General features: G+C 43.6%; 1 protein-coding gene across 3 annotated transcripts in view; it reads left to right on the forward strand.

Annotated features, from left to right (window-relative positions):
• Positions 1-20,044, forward strand: part of CHCHD3 (coiled-coil-helix-coiled-coil-helix domain containing 3) — a 127,666-nt gene that overhangs the window by 72,892 nt on the left and 34,730 nt on the right. For 2 of the 3 annotated variants that reach the window (XM_066182655.1, XM_066182656.1), the window contains exons 5-6: positions 4,027-4,041; positions 4,937-5,020. In XM_066182655.1, the coding sequence (XP_066038752.1) occupies positions 4,027-4,041; positions 4,937-5,020 (99 nt within the window). The remainder of the gene's footprint in view (positions 1-4,026; positions 4,042-4,936; positions 5,021-20,044) is intronic. The other variant, XM_066182657.1, reaches the window with a different exon arrangement.

Consider the following 20,044-nt stretch of genomic DNA (forward strand, 5'->3'; position numbering starts at 1 on the left):
TATTTATATGCTGAAATAGAGAGTTAAAAATAAAAACTGGGGCAGTTCAACGTCCGTTAAATGTGGAAATTGGGAATCATTTTTCTTGGGACACTCCATGCAGTGGAAGAGGAGAGCAGTTTTGCTGATCATAATAATCTGTGCAAATAATTAAGCTTCATCTGATTTTATCAATGTGCAAACGTGGGTGCACAGAGCTATACCTGGGTGAGTGGGAGAGGAGTTCAGTGGATGTCAGATCCCTGGAAACATCCAGGGTCAGGCTGGACAGGGCTCTGAGCAGCCTGATGGAGTTGAAGATGTCACTGCTTGTGCAGGGGTTTGGGAGATGATCCTGAAGGTCCCTTCCAGCCCAAACCATGATTTATGAAATGCCCAAAAACTGTTTTACAATGTGACACTCACAGCCTGGACCTGAATTCCGAACTCTGGAATTCACAGGAGCTCTAATCCATGGATATGCTCATCCAGCCAACCTCAGGTTGGAAAAAAACATGGAAAACCTCCAACAAAGTGGTAGAGGAAGATCATGTTTTGAGATCATGTTTAGAGAAGATCGTATTTTGAGATCATGTTTTGGGAAGATCATGTTTTGAGAAGATCGTGTTTAGAGAAGATCATGTTTTGGGAAGATCGTGTTTAGAGAAGATCAAGTTTGGAGAGGATCATCTTTTGAAAAGATCATGTTTTGAGAAGATCATGTTTCGAGAAGATCATGTTTTGAGGTCTCACTTGTGCTGGTGGATCCTACCCATCCTGAGCTGCCAGCAGATCTCCTGTGGGATGCTGCTGCCACCACTTCCTTTTAACCTTTAATCCATGATTTTTTCCTTCAAGCTCATCCCAAGACCTGCAGATATTCCATCTGGGCTTTCCCATGAGAGGAGCCCTCATTGCTGTGCTCAGCATTTCCTTTGGCAAATCTTCACTCACAAACCTGATGTGACAGGAGCTCTTCTGGCCCCAGTGCCAGGTCTGGAATCCTTGGACGTGCCTTGGGGGGTCACCAGTCCCTTGGTGTCCACCCACCCCATCTCCTGATGTTTGGTGAGATGACCCTGAAGCAAGACGTTCAAAGAATTTTGCCTGGCCAATGTCCATTTATAAATTCAAACTAAATTCAATTCAATTCAAAATTCTCATTTTGAAGCAGATCATTCTTTTCCCAGAAAAACCCAAACTGGAGCCATCTCAGCAGTTCCACTGTAAATTTTTGGGATGTTAATGAATCTGCAGCTTGGAGTTTGTGCTGAGGGGCAGCTCCAAACCTGGGACTGCCAAAGGCTGAGTCTGAAATCTGCCTACAAACCTACAATAAACCACCTGATAATGATTTTTTATCCTCCCCTTAAATAATAGCAATTTATGACCACACACACCTGGAATCCTGTTCCATCCAGCAATAGATTCCCTTTTTTATTTTTAAAGTTTAATTATTAAACACAGATTTTTCAACCAGCTGCATATTTGCTCTGTTCTGCCTCACAGAGGACAAAATAAATGTGGTTTTGTTGTATCCAGTGGGAGCAGGGCTTGGTTTTGTCACGGGATGGCTCTGCAGGTGTCTCTGCAGCCAGGTACAAGGTGATTCCTGGATTTTTTTTTTTTTTTTTTTTTTTTTTTTTTTTTTTTTTTGTTAGGGAAGAAATTCATTTTTCCAGTGATGGCAACTCCTACCAATAAACAAAACCCAGGTTGGCTTTTAGACCTTTATCCCACTTCCTTGGGATTGTGGAGAACCTGTATTTAATATGAGTGATCTGGTTTGGGCATTAAATTTGGGTGGTTTTGGGAACCAGAGGTGGCTTTTTGAAGCTTTTCTTCACAAAGCACCCAAGCAAAGGTTTTGTTTATTAGAGTTTTTTTCATGAAGAAACAACCAGCCTGTTCCAGTATCTCATTTACACCTGAAGTGCAGCATTCAGCTAATTGAAAACATGGCTATTCTTAATTATTTTCTTGCAGCTTATTGGCATTCACGGGGATCTTGTTGCTGCAGCCCCATAAATATAATATTACTTTACAGGTTGTTATTTTGGCACTCAGTTCTCCTCTATTGGCATATTTATAGTCTCCTGTATAAATGAATAATTTTATTTATTATTTATTCATTTGAAGTTTGCTGTGTCTGCGTTACTGTACAAGTGTCAGGGGTGGAAAAAACTCCTTTTTGCTGAATTTCTTACTTGCCAACCAAATCTTCCAGTTACCTTCAAAACGCAGGGAAGCAAACCTTTGGGTAAACAGATTATTTAGTATTTTATATACAATATTTCTCTCTTATCAGTGACAGATCAGGGCACTGAGCAGTGTCACTGTAGAGCAGTAAAATCCAACTGGTTGGATGATTGGTTGCTTATTTTGAAGGGGGACAGTGAACCAAACCCAAAAATCAACCCAAGAAACAAACCAACTTCCCAAGTAAATCAAATTTCCAGGGCAAAATCTTCCATTCAGAGGGATATCCTTGGAATAAATGTTATTGCGTTCCCTGATCACAGCAGGACAGAGGAAAAGGATTTAAGCTCAGTTTAAACCTGGAGGATAAGGATGGGTTTTGTCTCTTCTGTCGTTGCTGTGCCCTTGACCTGTTGTGCTTTACACCCTGCAAAGCTCTGAATCGTCAGAAATGGGATGAGTGAATTCAGTCAGGAGGTTCTTCCCTGGGTTTTGTTCCATCCCATTGCCTTTCCAAAGTCAGTTTTAGTTCCAGGTCGTGGACAGAATCATGGGGAACACGACTGGATTGTAAGAACTGAACCTGAGTTCTCCTGGGCTTTGTGGAATATTAATTTTATCTTCTCTTTGTCACTGGCCTGTTTTGCACACCAGGAATGCTCTGGAGATCTTCTGTGTTTTGGGGATCATGGGACGGTTAGACATGGAATGTTTGCATTGGGTACCCGTGAAGATGCCTTGCAGATCTGGAATATTAGATCTGGAATATGAGATATGGAATATTAGATATGGAGTATGAGATATGGAATATTAGATCTGTAATATGAGATATGGACTATTGGGTCTGGAATATGAGATATGGAGTATGAGATCTGGAATACTAGATATGGAATATGATACATGGATGATGAGATGTGAAATATGAAATATGGAATATTAGATCTGGAATATGAGATATGGACTATTGGGTCTGGAATATGAGATATGGAATAGAGATCTGGAATATTAGATATGGAATATGATACATGGATGATGAGATGTGAAATATGAAGTATGGAATATTACATCTGGAATATTTCATCTGGAATATTGGATCTGGAATATGAGATATGGAATATTAGATGTGGAATATGAGATATGGATTATGATATATGGAGTATGAGATAAGGAATATGAGATGTGAAGTATGAGATCTGGAATATTAGATCTGGAATGTGAAGTGTTCTAGCACAAGTTTCCAGAGAAACTTGACTACTCGTGGATCCCTGAAGTGTCCAAGGCCAGGTTGGATAGGACTTGGAGCATCCTGGGATGGTGGAAGATGTTAGGGTTGGAATGAGAAGATTTTTCAGATCCCTTCCAAACCAAACCATTCCATGAATCCGTATTTGGCAGAGGATGGTTTGAGGGGGACATAAAACCTGCAGTGAATTTTACGTGGTTCTGTAACCACCAGATCTGGGACATCATCAGGGATTATCTGTAAGGAGAAACAAACCCTGATCGATACAAACCATGGGAATTTGGCTGTGGAATATTTCATGGAATGAGCTCTGGAAAACCTGTAATTAGTGAGGCAAGGCTGATTTAAGTGCTGGTGGACAGGGCATGTGCTCCATGGAATTCTGATGGAGATGCTGGCAGAGGACAGAGCTTGATTCATAAATATATGAATTTTCAGGTCATTTTTGAAGAAGTTGCTTGAAAAACACCAACAATTTCCAAGTAGTTTTGTCCATTTTTCCAGATACACCTGACATGCATGTGGGTTTTTTTTTTTTGTATTCTTTCTGTTCACCATTATGTAATAAACTTAATTGGAATTTTAACATTTTTTACATGCTTCAGGACATAGAAACACAGGTAAGCAGTTGAAAAAGGAAACGAGGGAAAATCCAAACTTTTTAATGTATTCCTTGGGTGTTTGCTAAAAAAAACCCCCAAAATTAATCTTGACAAAGGGAAGCAAGTCTTGTGTCTGTGCAATATGTGGTGTAATTGTTGTGATGACCTTTATTAGATAATTATTAGTCACTGAGGTTTTTTATTAAAAAATGGTGAACCTGGAAAGTATTTGCATTGATAATTTAGGCGTTAAATCCTTCATAGCTTGTTAAAAATCACTTGTCTGCTATTTACACTGCAGGACTTACAGCTTTATATATTTTTAATAAATTCCTCTGTGCATGTGTGCTTTTTAAATGTATTTTCTAATTTTTAATGAGTCCCCTTAATCCAAGAAAATGGGAAATACTGCAGATGAAAAGCCAAAAACATCAGTTTGCTGGGAGCAGCGTCTCTTAAAAGAACACTCAGGTCATATTAGGATTGAAAAGATAAATATTTTAAAATATTCTGTGTTATTTTGGATTATTGGACATGGGAGTTGACCCAGGGTCAAATTTTTCAGCTTAGTGGATACTTCAACCAATCTGGGAGTTTCCAGAGGAGAATTAATTCCTAACTAAAGAGGACAGGAGAGTTTTGGATGCACTTTTTAGCAAATGCACAAAAGGATTTTGTTCTTCCCCAATATCCACCTGTTTAGGATTAGGTTTTCCTAAGTTTAGAAGTGATTTGCCAAGTTAATTCAAATTATAAAAAACCAAAAGAAATCCCAGCCTGGAGCTTTCTGGTGACATTTCCAAATCCATTTGGGCAAACTCGGGCAGAGCTGTTGAGGAGGGGAGGAAAAAGCCCAGAACTATGGATAATATCCTAAATTCAATATTTTTATTTTTCTGTTCTTTTTTTTTAGGCCAGACAGGTGGAAGAGAAGGAGAGGGAGCTGAAGAAACATGATGCTTACTACAAAGAGCAGCTGGCTCGGCTGGAAGAGAGGGTAAAACCAATTTTTTCCCTTTTAATGAACATTCTTCCCCCTTTTTTCCCTTTCTGTTCATTTCTGCTCCTGGTTATATTTACAAGATGACTTTTTTAAAGGAGATAAAGATTAAAATTCTGGCCAGAGGGGTTATTTTTCTATTGCTGCTGCTGTTTCTGGCTTAATATTGACAAGGTGGAAGGTTTGATGGGAGAATATTTTGTTTTCTTTACTAACAAAGTTCTCACATTCGCTGTGGGATTTCATCTGTCACGGTAATTACAGACAGAAAAATGAAGTAATGAGGTTATTTTATACCACTGCTGTTGAAGAGCCAGTGGAAGTGAAGAAGTGTCACCAAGTAAAATAATTTAAATTAAAATAACAACAACCACAAAAAAAAAAAAAAGTGAAGTGTGAAGGCACATAGTGAATTTCTGCTTTCAGTGGGTGGAATTAGTGATTCCTCCATCAGTACATGGAGAGTTTAATTTTAATTCCAAGTTTATACCATGTTTAAAAAGCACTTCTGTGTCTTTATCTCATCACAGACTTGAAATTAAACTGTAGAGAGCAGCTTGGGAAGCTGTGGGACTTGCTTACAGTGGCTTAACATATTGCTGTTAACATTCCTATTCTTTACAGGGTATTATTTTATAGGATGTTAATTTCAAATAATTACTGCTGTCATCATTTCCTGGCTCCCAGGTTGGTTGTAACCTCCAGCCTGAATACATTTGCCTCCTTTACCCCTCTGCCTTCTTCCTGAGTTTACATATTGGTGATTAATTCGGATTTTTTTTTCGTTAGCTGGTTGTAAGAATTATCAAACAAGATACATATTCATTGATGCAGCTTAGCAGGCCAGAAGAAAACCCCTTGTTTTTCTGGATTAGGAGGAAGAACATGTTGCATGAATTGTCAGTGTGCATAATTGGTCTTAATGAGTGTTTTAAATGGAGGGTACATCCGATACCATCTCGGGGTTTTGTCCTCCCTTTTTGAAGGTGACATTAATGAAGTCCCATGCTCTTGGCAATGAAAAGGAGTTTGAAAGGATGAGAGGAAATCAGTTTAATGATTCTAAACCGGTGCATTATTTAAACAGGTAAAAATTAAGATCCTTCACCAAAAAATGCCACAGAACACTTTCCTTCTTCTCCAGTTACTGCCTTGGTGTTTGAGAAAAAAAGCTTCAGTGGGATTTGATCCAGACTGGATTTTTCTGGGGTGGTTTTAGCTGTGCTCTTAGTGTGGAATAATTCATGGCAAAGGATGTCTGATAAACCATGGATCTTGGACAGCTTTTTCTTTCACCTTTTTTTAACCTTTTACATCTTTTGAGATGTTTTTCTTGGTCATTTTTCCCGTTCATGCCAGTCACTGGTACAGTGGCTTCACTTCCTCTTGTCAGTGAAGACTCCGGGTGTAAATACATTTTTGTGCTGTGCAAGGGAGATCATGAACTTTAAGTAACTTCATTGGAGTTCTGCTGGAGTGCCACCCCCAGGGGATGTGAAAAAGGAAATTCTGCCATCTCTTGGTTTCTCTGCTTGGCTTGGAAATCCCCAGGATTACAGCAAGTAGTTCTGAATTCCTTGTTCTATACCATGGGTGATGTTGGCTCTGCGTTCAGAGCAGAATTCTTGTGGTACCAAGCTTTGTCTTTTCATTCTGACTCCTTATTTGTGAGGCAAAACCCTCTGCTTTTCCGAGTTGTCACCCAGTTTGTCATCAAGGTAAATTTTCATCTCCCTCCTACTCAAAAAAAAGTGCTGTTCCAGCTCTGAGAGGAGCGAGCTCTGTGTTCCAAATCTGACTTGGAATTTCTTCAGAGAGGTGGAGATGTTGGAGTGAAAACCTGGACAAGCAGAGAGGTCACACCTCCTGCAATCCCACCTTCCCCGTGGCCCTCAGTGGGGTCACCTGTGAGCTTCTCTGCTGGGAACTTTGAAAACTGGGATAGAAATAGAGCTTAAAAAAAAAAAATTAAAAAAAGGAAGGTGTGCAAATGACAGAGCATGAAAAGAGGCTGGTTTGTTGTTCCTGAACCTGTCCTGATTTCAGTGGAAGGTGCACAGAGACAGAGCATGGGCTGCTCAGCAGAGGGAAATTTCGGAACAGGAGGTGGGGTGGGAGCAAGTGGAGCTCAGAGCATTAATGTCAGGGTGAAGAAATGTTCAATCCGAGTCTGTCACCTGTGACAAAGAATGCTAATTACAATCTCAGATCATTCCCACATCAAATAAGCACACTTTAAAAACACTTCAGTTATGCCTATGTGGTATTTCTGGCTGTTGCATCATGGAGTGTCAGAGCTCATCTCGATGATTAATTGGCTTTTTGATTACTTAGCCTTTTCAATTAGAAGCTTCGTATTTGTGTTCTTCGGTGCCGCTGCAAAAACAATGCAGACGTTGATAATAAAGGGAGATGACAACAGGACAGATTAGTGTCAGCACAGCGTGCTCCTTATGGAGAAAATTATCCATATTCAGTGCCAGATGAAGCCTGTCAATTATAAAATATTTCCAGTGACTGAGGGAAGATGCTCAACCTTTACAGGGTATTATTAATACAGGACAAAATAACTGTGCACAAGTGACAGCTGCGATAGTAAAACATCAACAATTCCATTCTCTGGGGGAATAACTGTTCATAAATTTGGTTTATGTGCTAAAAACCTTTTGATACTTCCCCAAACCCCAGCAATTCCCCTAACAGCTGCCAGTGTTTCTAGGTCAAAGATAGCACATAAGCTATTAGTTATTACATGCTCCACAGCAGCAGAGCAATAGCAGAGAGTTGAACAAAGCAGTTAAAGAACAGCCTTCCCTTGCTCTGCATCTGCCTGGGATGTGCAGCTGTGATTTCGGTGAAGTTTGGAGGGGAATTTGTCACTGCTTTTCACTGTGCACCTACAGGATGAAAGTGGTTCTTGACTGCAGCAAAACCCAGAGAGAAAACAGTGCTGAAGTCGCTGAGCTGTGTGCACCCCACACTGTGTTAATTATTTAGTTACAAGTGCAAGGTCCTGCACAAGGGTCAGGGCAATCCAAGCGCAAATCCAGGCTGAGGCGGGGAAAGGATGGAGAGCAGCCCTGAGAAAAGGACTTGGGGATTTTGGTGAATGAGAAGCTGGCCATGCCCTGGCTGTGGGCATTGGGACCCAGAACCCCTGTGGGCAGCAGGGGAGGGGTGGATTCTGTCCCTCACTCAGGTGAGACCCCACCTGCAGAGCTGTCCCAGCCCTGGAGACAGCAGCAGCAGGACCCGAAGCTGCTGGAGCAGATCCAGAGGAATCCATGGAGCTGCTCCAGGGCTGCAGCCCCTCAGTTCACACGGATCCAAGCTGGCAGATACATACCTGGAGAGGAGAAGACTCCAAGGAGAGCTTCCAGCACATTCCAGGGCCTGAAGGGGCTCCAGGAGAGCTGCAGAGGGACTGGGGACAAGGGACAGAGGGACAGGACACAGGCAATGGCTTCCCACTGCCACAGGGCAGGGCTGGATGGGACCTTGGGAAGGAATTCCTGCCTGGGCTGGAATTGCCAGAGCAGCTGTGGCTGCCCCTGGATCCCTGGAATGTCCAAGGCCAGGCTGGACACCGGGGCTTGGAGCAGCCTGGGACAGTGGGAGGTGTCCCTGCCCATGGCAGGAGGTGGAACTGGGTGATCCTGAAGGTCTTTTCTAACCCAAACCATTCTATGACTCTCTAAGGAGAAACTAAATTTGTTTTGGAGTAAAGAAGAGCCCCAGTGTGAAATCAGAACACTTTTTCAAGGAATGCCATTCCTACCCTGCGTGCCAGAGCTCAGGATCTCTGTCTGTCCTTGGAGCTGAAGCTGTTCCATTTCTGGTGTTTACAGGAAAACATTGTTGATATCTTTGCTGTCTTGTCCCTCTATTTCCAGTGGAGAGGTGCAGTATTTTTGCCTGGTTTCAGGGCCAGTCCCAAGCCCCATGGATTTTATTCATAACCAGCTCTACATCTCCAGTGTCCCTTTGCTCTGCAGCTTCCAGTCCCCATCAACACTTGCCTACGATTTTCATGCAGAGCAGCTGACATCCCAGCAATTCCCATCCCAGTTTTCCTTCACCCTGTTGCTTTTGCTTTACAAAAAGCTTTACAAAACTTTTGCTTTACAACATTTTTTTTTCTGGAGGACACATGACCCTCTCCCGCTTCTCGTCGTAGTTTTGGCATCACGCAGACACTCAGTGAGCTGTGTCTGCTCCTGCTCTGTCTCTGAGACTGATGGGACTCCCCAGTTCCAATTTCCTCCAGCAAACCCAGCTATTTTCATGTTGCACTGCTTCCTAATGCTAATATGCATCATTAGGAGAATCCTGCCCCAAGTCATGGGAGCAGAAGGAAATTAATTTTAATACCCTGCTGCATGACACTACTATTTAGTTTATCAGTGTGAATGAGCAAGATATGGATCCTCATATTAATCATAATATTTTCCACTGGAGCCAAGTTTCTATGCTCCTGAGTTTCCTAGAAATGCTTTTTAAGTGTTGAGCAGTTTGGGATGTGAAGGTGGTTGTGGGGTGAGGTAATAGGATTATCCTGGAGCACAAATCTGGGAAAGGGGCTGAGCCTGGAGGAAAGGAGGCTCAGGGGGGACCTTGTGGCTCTGCACAAGTCCCTGACAGGAGGGGACAGCCAGGGGTGGGTCAGGCTCTGCTCCCAGGGAACAGGGACAGGAGGAGAGGGAACGGCCTCAGGCTGGGCCAGGGGAGGTTTGGAAATTGAGAAAATTCCTTTCCTAAAAGGATGGATGGAGTCCCCATCCCTGGAGGGATTTAAACAACTTGAAGCTGTGGCACTTGGGGATATGGCTCCCTGATGGCCTTGCTGATCTCAGAGGGCTTTTCCAGCCTAAACAATTCCACGATTCTGCCATTCTGTAGGAATGGTTTCAGTGTTCCCTTGGATTCACTACACATTTAACGGCCCAGAAGTCGCTGCTCTGACAGTTCTTGGCCCGTTCCACGGTCCCCACACAACCTCGTGGTGGGGCTGTGGTGGCCTTGGTGTGGGGACATTCCTGCTCCTCAGAGGCCTCAGTGCTGGATCCCAGCCTGGGAATACAGACATTAAGTTCAGGAAATGTTGATCCACTTCCCTGCATCCGTTTTTTCCCCTGACTTACAACGTCGAGGAAGGATTTGCAAATCCCAAGCTCGGCACTTAATTTGGGGATTCTGCTTTCCATGGAGGCTGTCAAGGAGCATTAACCTTAAGGTAAGATGAGCACATGGAGCACAAAGCTCTGAGCTGATGGCACATTCTATCCCAGGTGTTAAATGGTATTATCCATCCTGCTTGCTACAGTAAATAGGATTTTGCTATTATGATGTGTCAGGATTTTCAGAGAAATCAAATTTACTAGACACTAAACTGCCATCCTCACTGCTGAGCAGCTTTATTCTGGGATCTTGTATTCATCCTAATCCTGTTGGTAGGAAATGCTTATACCAATTGTGTGGGGAAATTATAACTTAATGATCTCTTCCTTTTTCTATTCAAGGCTTAGCATGGCCCAACATGCTCTGCAGTGATAGCCCCAGTGCTGAGCCGAGGAGCTGATCCGCAGCTTCCCGGCCAGGAATTGGCTTTCGTGGGAGTTTCTCATCAGCAGAAGCGCTCAGGTGCCAACAATGCCAGCCCAGCATTTGTTCAGATGCTTCAGAGCCTTGTTTACCTTTTCAGATCTCAACAACTCAGTAATCAGCAGCTGTTTGCTGGGCTTTTTCTAAAGTGGAGTTTGCAAGATGTAGATAATAGAGGGGGGACTGGTACAAAGCAGGATAATAACCACAAACGTTTTCATTCCCTACGAGGTAATTTAGCAATTTAAAGGGTTTTTTTTTTGTTTGTTTCTATTTGTGTTCAGTTATCAGTCTGTTTACTCTTTGTGATCTCACGTGGCTGTAACAGCGAGAATTCCAGGAGCAGAGGATGATTCTGCTCTCACCTCTCATGTTTAGAAGCCTGTTTTTGCCAGAGCAAACATGTTTACTCTCCCCACATTTTGTGTGCATTCCTTCACACGTTCCAAAGCCAACTAGCAGGGATGTAGGTGCATGTTTGGAGACTTGAGGCTGGATCCAGCCAAGTAGGAAATTATTTTGGCTGATGAGCACTTAGGGAAAAGGCAGGATCAGCTCAACAAACCTGGTGTTCTTATTCCCATGAAAGCATGGAATTACTCCAATATTCCCTAAATATCCGTGGTTTGAAAGAAAATAGTTCCATCATTCCCACTCTGCTCCTATTTTTGAGACGCTCTCGGTGTTTGTGTCCTGTTTCTATTTGCCTGGCTCTATTTCTTTTTCTGTATCAAATAAATAAATGTATATATGCACACACACACACATAGAGTCAATACTTTAACTCTGTTTCCAAGCACTTTTCCAATAGAAGCAATAAAATACATTACAGCTTCCATGTGATGAATTCCACCGGCTGCCATATCATCTCATTGTTAATGAATTGTGTTATTTCTGTGAAGTTAGTGGTTTCTTTTCCTTTTTAAATGGATATTCAGCTGCCACAGCAACTTCTTGTAGCTCTCCCAAATCGCTGCGGTGGGAGACCTGGGGAGAAAAATCAAGATATATTCATTTCTCATTTTGTACTTGGGCCAAGAGACTTTTCTGTGTCTCAGCTCATGTGCTGCACCAGGGAGATAAAAGCAGGAGTTCATCCGACTTTCCCAGTGCTTTGTATTTCCACATTGCTCCTGAAAAACCCACCCTTCCTAGCACTGACCACGGCATAATGTTTTTGTCAGTTTAGCATAATAAAGCTGTCAACCCACCCCGTGATCTTGCCAATATTAGAAAATTCCTCTTTTCAGATTTCATTCTGTTTGGGGGACGGAGCTTTTGTTGAATTGCTTCTTGCCTGGCAGGTTGAGATTAGGAAACTTGCTACCAATTACAATATCTGAAACCTCCACGTGATTGACAGCCCGGGCTGGAGTGTTGTATTTAATGCTCTGCCTCCATATCTTGCCCAGCCACAATCATAATTCTGAACAGTTGGGTCTCAGCCTTGATTTCATTTTTTTCCTCCTCGTAATCTTTTATTTACCATTTCTGACTAAGTAGCTGAGATGTTTATTATTAAACACACACCTCAGCCGTGTGGTTTTGTCCCCCAAGTGCACCAAAAATGCAGAGTTTCATATTTACCATGAAAAATACCTGGTTCAGTCTCATCTTTCACTATCACATATCCAATCGATAGCAAGGCTGAAATGCTGCTTAATAACAAAATGAGGAGTTGTTCCACGCTGAATAGCAGCTATTGATGTTTCTCTAAATGTTTGTTTATAGATTATTTTTCCATTATGTATGTGTGTCTTTACAGAGAACAAAAAAACCCCAGTCAGAACCAATATTCCAGGATTTTTCCTGCTGTGCACTAAGACACCTGATAACTTTTAATGTGGAGCCACAGTTTCATACAGGTTGTTGCAGTTTTTTATTCCTCCAGCATGTGCAAAGAAAAAAAAGATGTTTAGAAAGACTTCTGATTATTTTGTAGCTTTAGTTCGGGGAAAAAGATGACTTAATTCCAAGTTTTTCTTTTGGAAGGATTAGCACAAGTCATAGAGGTGATGGTATCTGGGTGGAAATTGATAAGTCAGAGCCCTGGAGCTGGGATGTGTTTATAGAAGAATTTGGGTTGGAAGGGACCTAAAAGCTCATCCTAAAAGCTGCCATGGGCAGGGACACCTTCCACCATCCCAGGTTGCTCCAGATCATCTGGGAATGCCCAGCCTGGAGAGGAGACGCTCCAGGGAGAGCTCAGAGCCCCTGCCAGCGCCTAAAGGGGCTCCAGGAGAGCTGGAGAGGAACTGGGGACAAGGCCTGGAGGGACAGGACACAGGGAATGGCTTCCCACTGCCACAGGGCAGGGCTGGATGGGATCTTGGCAAGGAATTCCTGCCTGGGCTGGAATTGCCAGAGCAGCTATGGCTGCCCCTGGATCCCTGGCAGTGTCCAAGGAAGGATTGGAGCAGCCTGGGATCGTGGGAGGTGTCACTGGAATGAGCTTTGAGTTCTCTCCCCACTCAAACTGCTCCTGGATTCTGGGATTTGGGACATTCAGAATCCATCCCGAGGGATTTTTATGGGAAAAGGGGAGAGAAAAGAGAGGGAAAGGGAAGAGAGACTCTTCATGGTTTCCTGAGATTCCAAGTGAAGCCCCTGAATCCACTGATTTCTTGGAGAGGAGATGGATCCAATCTCAGGCTCTGGAGCCAGGCTGGGAGAGCTGGGAATTCCCAGCCTGGAGAAAGGAAGGATCCAGGAGAGCTTTCAGCACATTCCAGGGCCTAAAGGGGCTCCAGGAGAGCTGCAGAGGGACTGGGGACAAGGGACAGAGGGACAGGACACAGGGAATGGCTTCCCACTGCCACAGGGCAGGGCTGGGTGGGATCTTGGGAAGGAATTCCTGCCTGGGCTGGAATTGCCAGAGCAGCTGTGGCTGCCCCTGGATCCCTGGAATGTCCAAGGCCAGGCTGGACATTGGGGCTTGGAGCTGCCTGAGATGGTGGAATCCCAGTGAGGTCAAGTTTATCCAGCACCAGTCATTTTTTGAGTCAACATTCCAGCATTGCCCAGCCCCTCTTGGTGACCGTGGGGTTTTTTTTGAGTAGCTTCATCTCCCTTTTTCCCTTCTCCTTCTTACGGAGAAAAAAAAAAAACCCTAAAAACTGTCACGAGAGGGAAATGTTTAAAATAGGCAAAAAAGGAACAAACTGAAGGGCTTTTTTGAATGTTAAAAGCTGTGTTTATCGCTTTGCATAGGATGTGGCAAAATGTTTTAACATATGGGGAGTTAATGAATAAGCAGCTTTCTCTTCACCCGGGTCTGTTCCCTCCTCCCACCATCTTCCCATCACAAGCTGAAGTTTGGGAACAAATACTGTGCTAAGTTAATGCCGGATTAAAGCAACCCTCAGGGAGGTGCTTTGAAGGATTTCTTAGCTGAGGTAACATAATCAGAAATGATTGCAACTCTAAATTGAAGTGACCACTCCCCTGTGCTGGCCCTGCTGAGGAACCTCAGATCCTGGGGCAGCTCTGGGCTGGTCAGGATGAGGAAGATCTGGAGAGGTTGGAGAGTATCCAGGGAAGGGAATAGAGCTGGGAAAGGGTCTGGAGGTGCTGAGGGAGCTGGGAAAGGGGCTCAGCCTGGAGAAAAGGGGAATCAGGGGGGACCTTGTGGCTCTGCACAACTCCCTGACAGGAGGGGACAGCCGGGGGGGTCGGGCTCTGCTCCCAGGGAACAGGGACAGGAGGAGAGGGAACGGCCTCAGGCTGGGCCAGGGGAGGTTTAGTTTGGATTTCAGGGAAAATTCCTTTCCTAAAAGGGTTGCCCAGCCTGGCAGAGGTGGAATTCCCATCTCTGGAGGGATTTCAGAGCCCTGTGGAGGTGGCACTTGGGGATAGGGGACACTGATGGCCTTGGCAGTGCTGGGAATGGTTGGACTCAGTGACCTCGGAGGAGATTTCCAACCTTAATGATTTTATGATTAGATACAAACAATCCCTTTTTGCCCAAGCATTAGTTAGTAATTATTCTCATTAGAAAGCAATAACGTTTGTGAGAAATTAAGTCTTTTTTTATTGTAAACAATCCTGCAAACCCAATGGCTGAAATCATGGAATCGTAGGAATACTCTTCCTTTATTACAGGAACACTCGCTGCCTTCATTTTCACTGCTGTCACTCTGAGTGATATTTTAATTTTTCCTGCCCCTAAAAATAGTCCAGTCCCATAACTGATAGATAAATTAGAGAATCTCCAGGAAATGCTGCTGAACGTTTCTGTTTGCCAGCACAATAAATGCAGAAGGCAATAAATGTCCTCTTCCATCAAGAGGAGGCGGGTAATGAGTAAATGATGGGAAAAAGGATTTTGAAAATAAATGATCAATCCAGTCTAAGTTGAAAAACAATTTATTAATTACTTGGCCTTCGGTGTGATAGGGGGATCTGTGCAGCCAGAGGAGCTGGAGATGGACCCCTGACATCTTTCAGCGATGGATTTTTGGGCATTTGATTCAGGTTTATGAACAATAAGCTGTGATTTCGGCCCAGCTTTTTCCAGATGAGTTTTGCTGGTTCACCGTTGTGTTAAAAGAAAGAATAATTTTTTTGTTTAGGTAGTGTAAGCACAGAGGATGCTGGGTTTGGGGAAAGCTTTGTGTGAAGGATGCAGCTCTTACAGTGCCTGAGGAAATCTGGGCTCTGCACCACGTCCTGCTCTGGATTTATCATCTTTTCACCTCACTTTGTTGTGCTTTTCACGTGCAGGAGGTCAAGCCCTGCCCAGGAGTGGTTGTGTCCAGTGGCAACATCCTTAAAATCGGGGAGAGTCTGGCCACAGTGAGAGCTGAACCAAAATCCGGGGCTGTGACCGCAGTGCAGAGAGAGGAGAGCTGTACCAGCTCTTTCTAACGTTATTTGTGGCTCAGGTCCCAGCTTTGGCCAGGCTTGGCCACAGGAATGAAAGTTTCAGTGAAGGTTTTTCTTCTGCCTTGAGAAAGGCAGAATGCCTTCACTACAGTAAGGCAAAATTCTTTTTGTATTTTCTGTATTTTTCTGTGTTCTCCCTCGAAACTAAAACAATAAATTTAATACTGGGAGCAGGAACTCTCATTAAAGATGATCAGAGGGAGTTGTGGGAAGAAAATGGGAGAAAATAGGAGAGAAGAGAGAAAATCAGAGTGATGGACTTGGTGACCAGCCTAGTGACAACTTCTTTACAGCCAAATTTTTGCTTTAAAGAGCAAAACCATTTGGTCTTGGGCACTGCAAATTTCCTTTGAAATCTCTGACCGCCCATTCCTTCAGGAGAGATGAGATGACATCGATTTCTGTACTTGTGAGATCCTCCTGGAAAAATAATGGGTCATTTTTACACTAATCCTTGCAAGGTGGAAATTCCTTCTCTTTTTTATTCTGATTTAACTTTTTTCCACCCTCTTTGTGGGTTCTGTGTCTGACTCCAGCTCAGTATGAGACAGGCCCAGCTCTGCTGGGCTGGGCTCGTTGTTGCTCTTGCTTTTAATTGGGAATTTGACACAGCACAAGCGGATGAACCCTCAGAGCTGGGACTGGGGACAGAAATGACCATTTTTGAAATTCAGAAACGCTGGTGGCGTGTTCAGCCCCATCAGGCTGTCGGGGAGAAATGAAAGTTCCAAGATCTGTCTCCTTTGGATCCAAAAAGCATTTTCATACCTGAGAGCTGGGACTTTTCAATGCAGATCTATTCACATGCATATTGCTGTGCCTCAAAAGGCCTTTCCTTTTGGAACAGGGGAGGATAATCACGTGTTTGAAATCAGTGGATGCTCTCCTGCCACTTTAGAAATCTTTATTTTTCCCCCGTGTTAGAAATCTTTATTTTTTCTCCCCCATGTCAGGGAGTTTAACCCTTTGCAGGCCACAGTCACTCAGGAAATTTATGCACAGGGAAACATCAAAGCAGAGCTGTGGTAATTAGGAAGCAAATCCAAATGAACCATAGCAGAGGAGTTCAAACATTTGTCTGATTCTCAGAAGAGAGTTATGATTGTTTTAAATGTCTTACCTTAATAAGGTAAGATTGTTTTTCGTATCTGGTGCTGCTTTAATCAGAGATATTTTTTTTTTCAGAGTTTTTTCCTGCAGCAAAAATTGTCTATGTATTTATCAACTTAAAGCCCAATAAAGATATTCCCTTTTTTCCACAGACTGAGACAATACTGCTGAATATTTCCTGCTGTTTGATGCCATATGTGTTTTTAAAAGCACTGCAGATCATTTTTGTTCCGTGCCAACTCTGATGTCTGTTCATGCCAAACTTCCTCTGGATGTCAGGAGTTCAGGGAATCATGGAAACAGAATGGTTTGGGTTGGAAAAGACCTTAAAGCTCATGCAGTTCCAATCTCAACACCTCCCACTATCCCAGGTTGCTCCAAGGCCTGTCCAGCCTGACCTTGGACATTTCCAGTGATACAGGAGCAGCCACAGCTTCTCTGGGAAATCTCTGCCGGGTCCTCACTGGAACTGCTTCTGTTTCATCCCTTGGGAAATTCACCATTTTTTTTCACTGCCTCACTTTCAGCAGGCGAGAGAAGAGCAGTGGAACCATCCAGATATCGAGTGAACTCTCGGATGAATTCTGTACAAGGAGGCAGCACACAATTCATTATCCAGAGACAGGAGTTAAAATGTGCAATCTTTTCCTGTAACCATTTTATTCAGCAACTTGTGAGGGCGTGATTTTGAATGAATATTTACTCATTTCTGGCACTCCTTGTTTGACATGTGTGCATCCTACTTCCCTTTTTTGGATCAGATTCCAGCTTTTAAGATGGGCAATTGTTGTTTTTCGTATCGGGCAGCTCCTGTTTCACGTGGATTTGCTGTGCAGTGCAGTGCAACAGCAAAATGCAGGTTACAAAACCGAAGAGTAGGGACTGTTCTGGGTTATCCTGAAATACCTCATGCATCAGTTTCCAGCAAACCCTGCTTGGTGGTATTTGCAGCAGCCTTAGGGGCTGGATGTGTGTGTGGCTTGTTGGGATTACAACAATAATACAAAGATTTTCCTTCTTTTTCTCATTTCCCATCTCCTGCTGGTTTTTGGTTTTGAGAGCTTTGCATTCAGCAGGTGAAACTGGAAGAGGACACAACACACCAAAAAGATATTTTTTGGAAGCTCTGGATTGCTCTGTAAAGAGGAACAGCGGAGGGAATTCACTCCCTCTGCCCCTCTCAGGTGAGACCTCACCTGCTGAGCTGTCCCAGCCCTGGGGACAACAGCAGCAGGACCTGGAGCTGCTGGAGCAGATCCAGATGAATCCATGGAGCTGCTCCAGGGATGGAGCCCCTCAGTTCCCACGGATCCAGGGTGGGAGATGCAGACCTGGAGAGGAGAAGGATCCAGGGAGAGCTTCCAGCACATTCCAGGGCCTGAAGGGGCTCCAGGAGAGCTGCAGAGGAGCTGGGGACAAGGCCTGCAGGGACAGGACACGGGGAATGGCTTCCCACTGCCACAGGGAAGGGCTGGATGGGATCTTGGGAATTGGGAATTCCTGGCTGGGCTGGAATTCCCAGAGCAACTGTGGCTGCCCCTGGACCCCTGGAACGTCCAAGTCCAGGTTGGACACTGGGACTTGGAGCAGCCTGGGACAGTGGGAGGTGTCCCTGCCCATGGATAGGGTGGAAGGAGATGAGGTTTAAGGTCCCCTCCAACCCAAGCCATGCCGTGATTCTTTAAGACGAAAATCAAAGTTGTTTTGGAATGAAAGAAGAGCCCCAGTGTGAAATCAGAGCCTTTTCTCAGGGAATGCCATTCCCTGTGTGCCAGGGCTCAGGAGCTCAGTCTGCCCTTACTCACTGCAGTTCCCTGTAGCTGAGGCTGTGTTTAAATCAAAAACTATTGATATCCTTTCTCCCATGTCCCTCTAATTCCACTGAATAGGTGCAATATTTTTTGACTTTACGCTTCCAAATAATTCCTTGTCAGCTGAACACGCCCTGTGAAACAAATCCAGCCCAGACTGTATTCATTGCACATCTCAAACAGCTTTCTTGAGCCTCCTTCCTTCTCACGAGTTTCTGCTGCTCCTGTCACTGAATTTTTTGGAAACTTTCTTTAATTATATGTTTAAAATAATGTGCAGAACGCTGATGATTTGAGAATCTTTTGTGGCTGAGCAGGCAGGAGTTTTTTCAGTGGGATTTCAACTGAGCAAAACAAAATAATGTTGTGTATAGGTGAGATGAGTTATTGGATAATAATCGAGGTTGGGCTTCCTTTTGTTAGAGAATGTGAAGAAATTGGGGTCTTTTAAAGGCTTTTTAAAAAGCAGTAAATGACCCTTTTAAATTCAGAAAACATCAATGAGGTTTTTTTTTTCTTTGAATTGTTGCCATGAACTGACAAGAGATTATTTCAGGTACTTGTAAAATTGAAAGAACTTCATGAAAAACTGAAAAATCCTTACAAGACCTGTGCTTTTATATTGGAAAATCAAGTGCAAAGTGCTGTGTGTGTTTGTACCATGCGGTATGCGGGATATTTTTGAAGTGGGAGTTTTACCAGTGGTTGACAGAACAAGGATTTAGTGCCAGTGTTTGAGGGGCCATTTGATGTCTTTTTACTGCAGTAGTTGATGCAATTAAAAGTTTTCAGACATGTGAACCTCTTTTAATGTGACTGAGTTTACTGGCAGTGTTTTATTCCACTTCTTGCCCAGGATTTAAGCATTTGAAGACAGAATTAGTGGGAAATTTCAGGGTGTAGGTGCCATAAACACAATTCCTGCTGGCTGGAATTCCTGACCCTCCACAGGACAACCCCAAAACTCCCACCCTGTGCCTGAGAGTGTTGTCCCTATGAGGTAATTCCAGATTTTATAGTAACAAAAGGGTTGTTTTTCCTGTAGCTGCCCAAATCAAAGATGTGGGAATTTTTGAGAGTCACTTTGGTACTTTGGAGGGAGAAAGAGGAGAAAAAACATCGATTACATCAAATTCATCCTCAATGCTCTCATACTTTACAAAGTAAAACGCAAAAATCCAAACTTAAAAGTATCTCCATGTATTTTCAGACAGCTGGGGAATCAATACAGAGATGGAATTTATCCAGCTGGACCTGTTGCTGTGAGGAGTGAAGGAGAATTGTAAATGATGATGGTCGTGTTTGTGGCTTTTTGAAAGAGCTACAATGTGGAATTTTTCCCTCAGCTGTGAGGTGTTATTTTGGGCATAACACAAGTCTTTAACAGAGCATTTGTGGGTCTAAATGATGGTGTCTTTGTAAATCTCAGAGTGCTTTGGGTTGGGAGGGACTCATCCAGTTCCGTGGACACCTTCCACTATCCCAGAGTGCTCCAAGCCCCGTTCAGCCTGGCCTTGGACACTTCCAGGGCTGAATCCCATCCTAAAAGACAAATTCCAGGATGGAGTTGACAGGGGTTGGCAAACCTTTTATAACCCTACACAGGGAAATGTTG

Source organism: Chamaea fasciata, unplaced genomic scaffold (genome assembly GCF_029207755.1).
Source record: "Chamaea fasciata isolate MVZ Bird 193981 ecotype frontalis unplaced genomic scaffold, bChaFas1.0.hap1 SCAF_5, whole genome shotgun sequence".
NCBI lineage: Eukaryota > Metazoa > Chordata > Aves > Passeriformes > Sylviidae > Chamaea > Chamaea fasciata.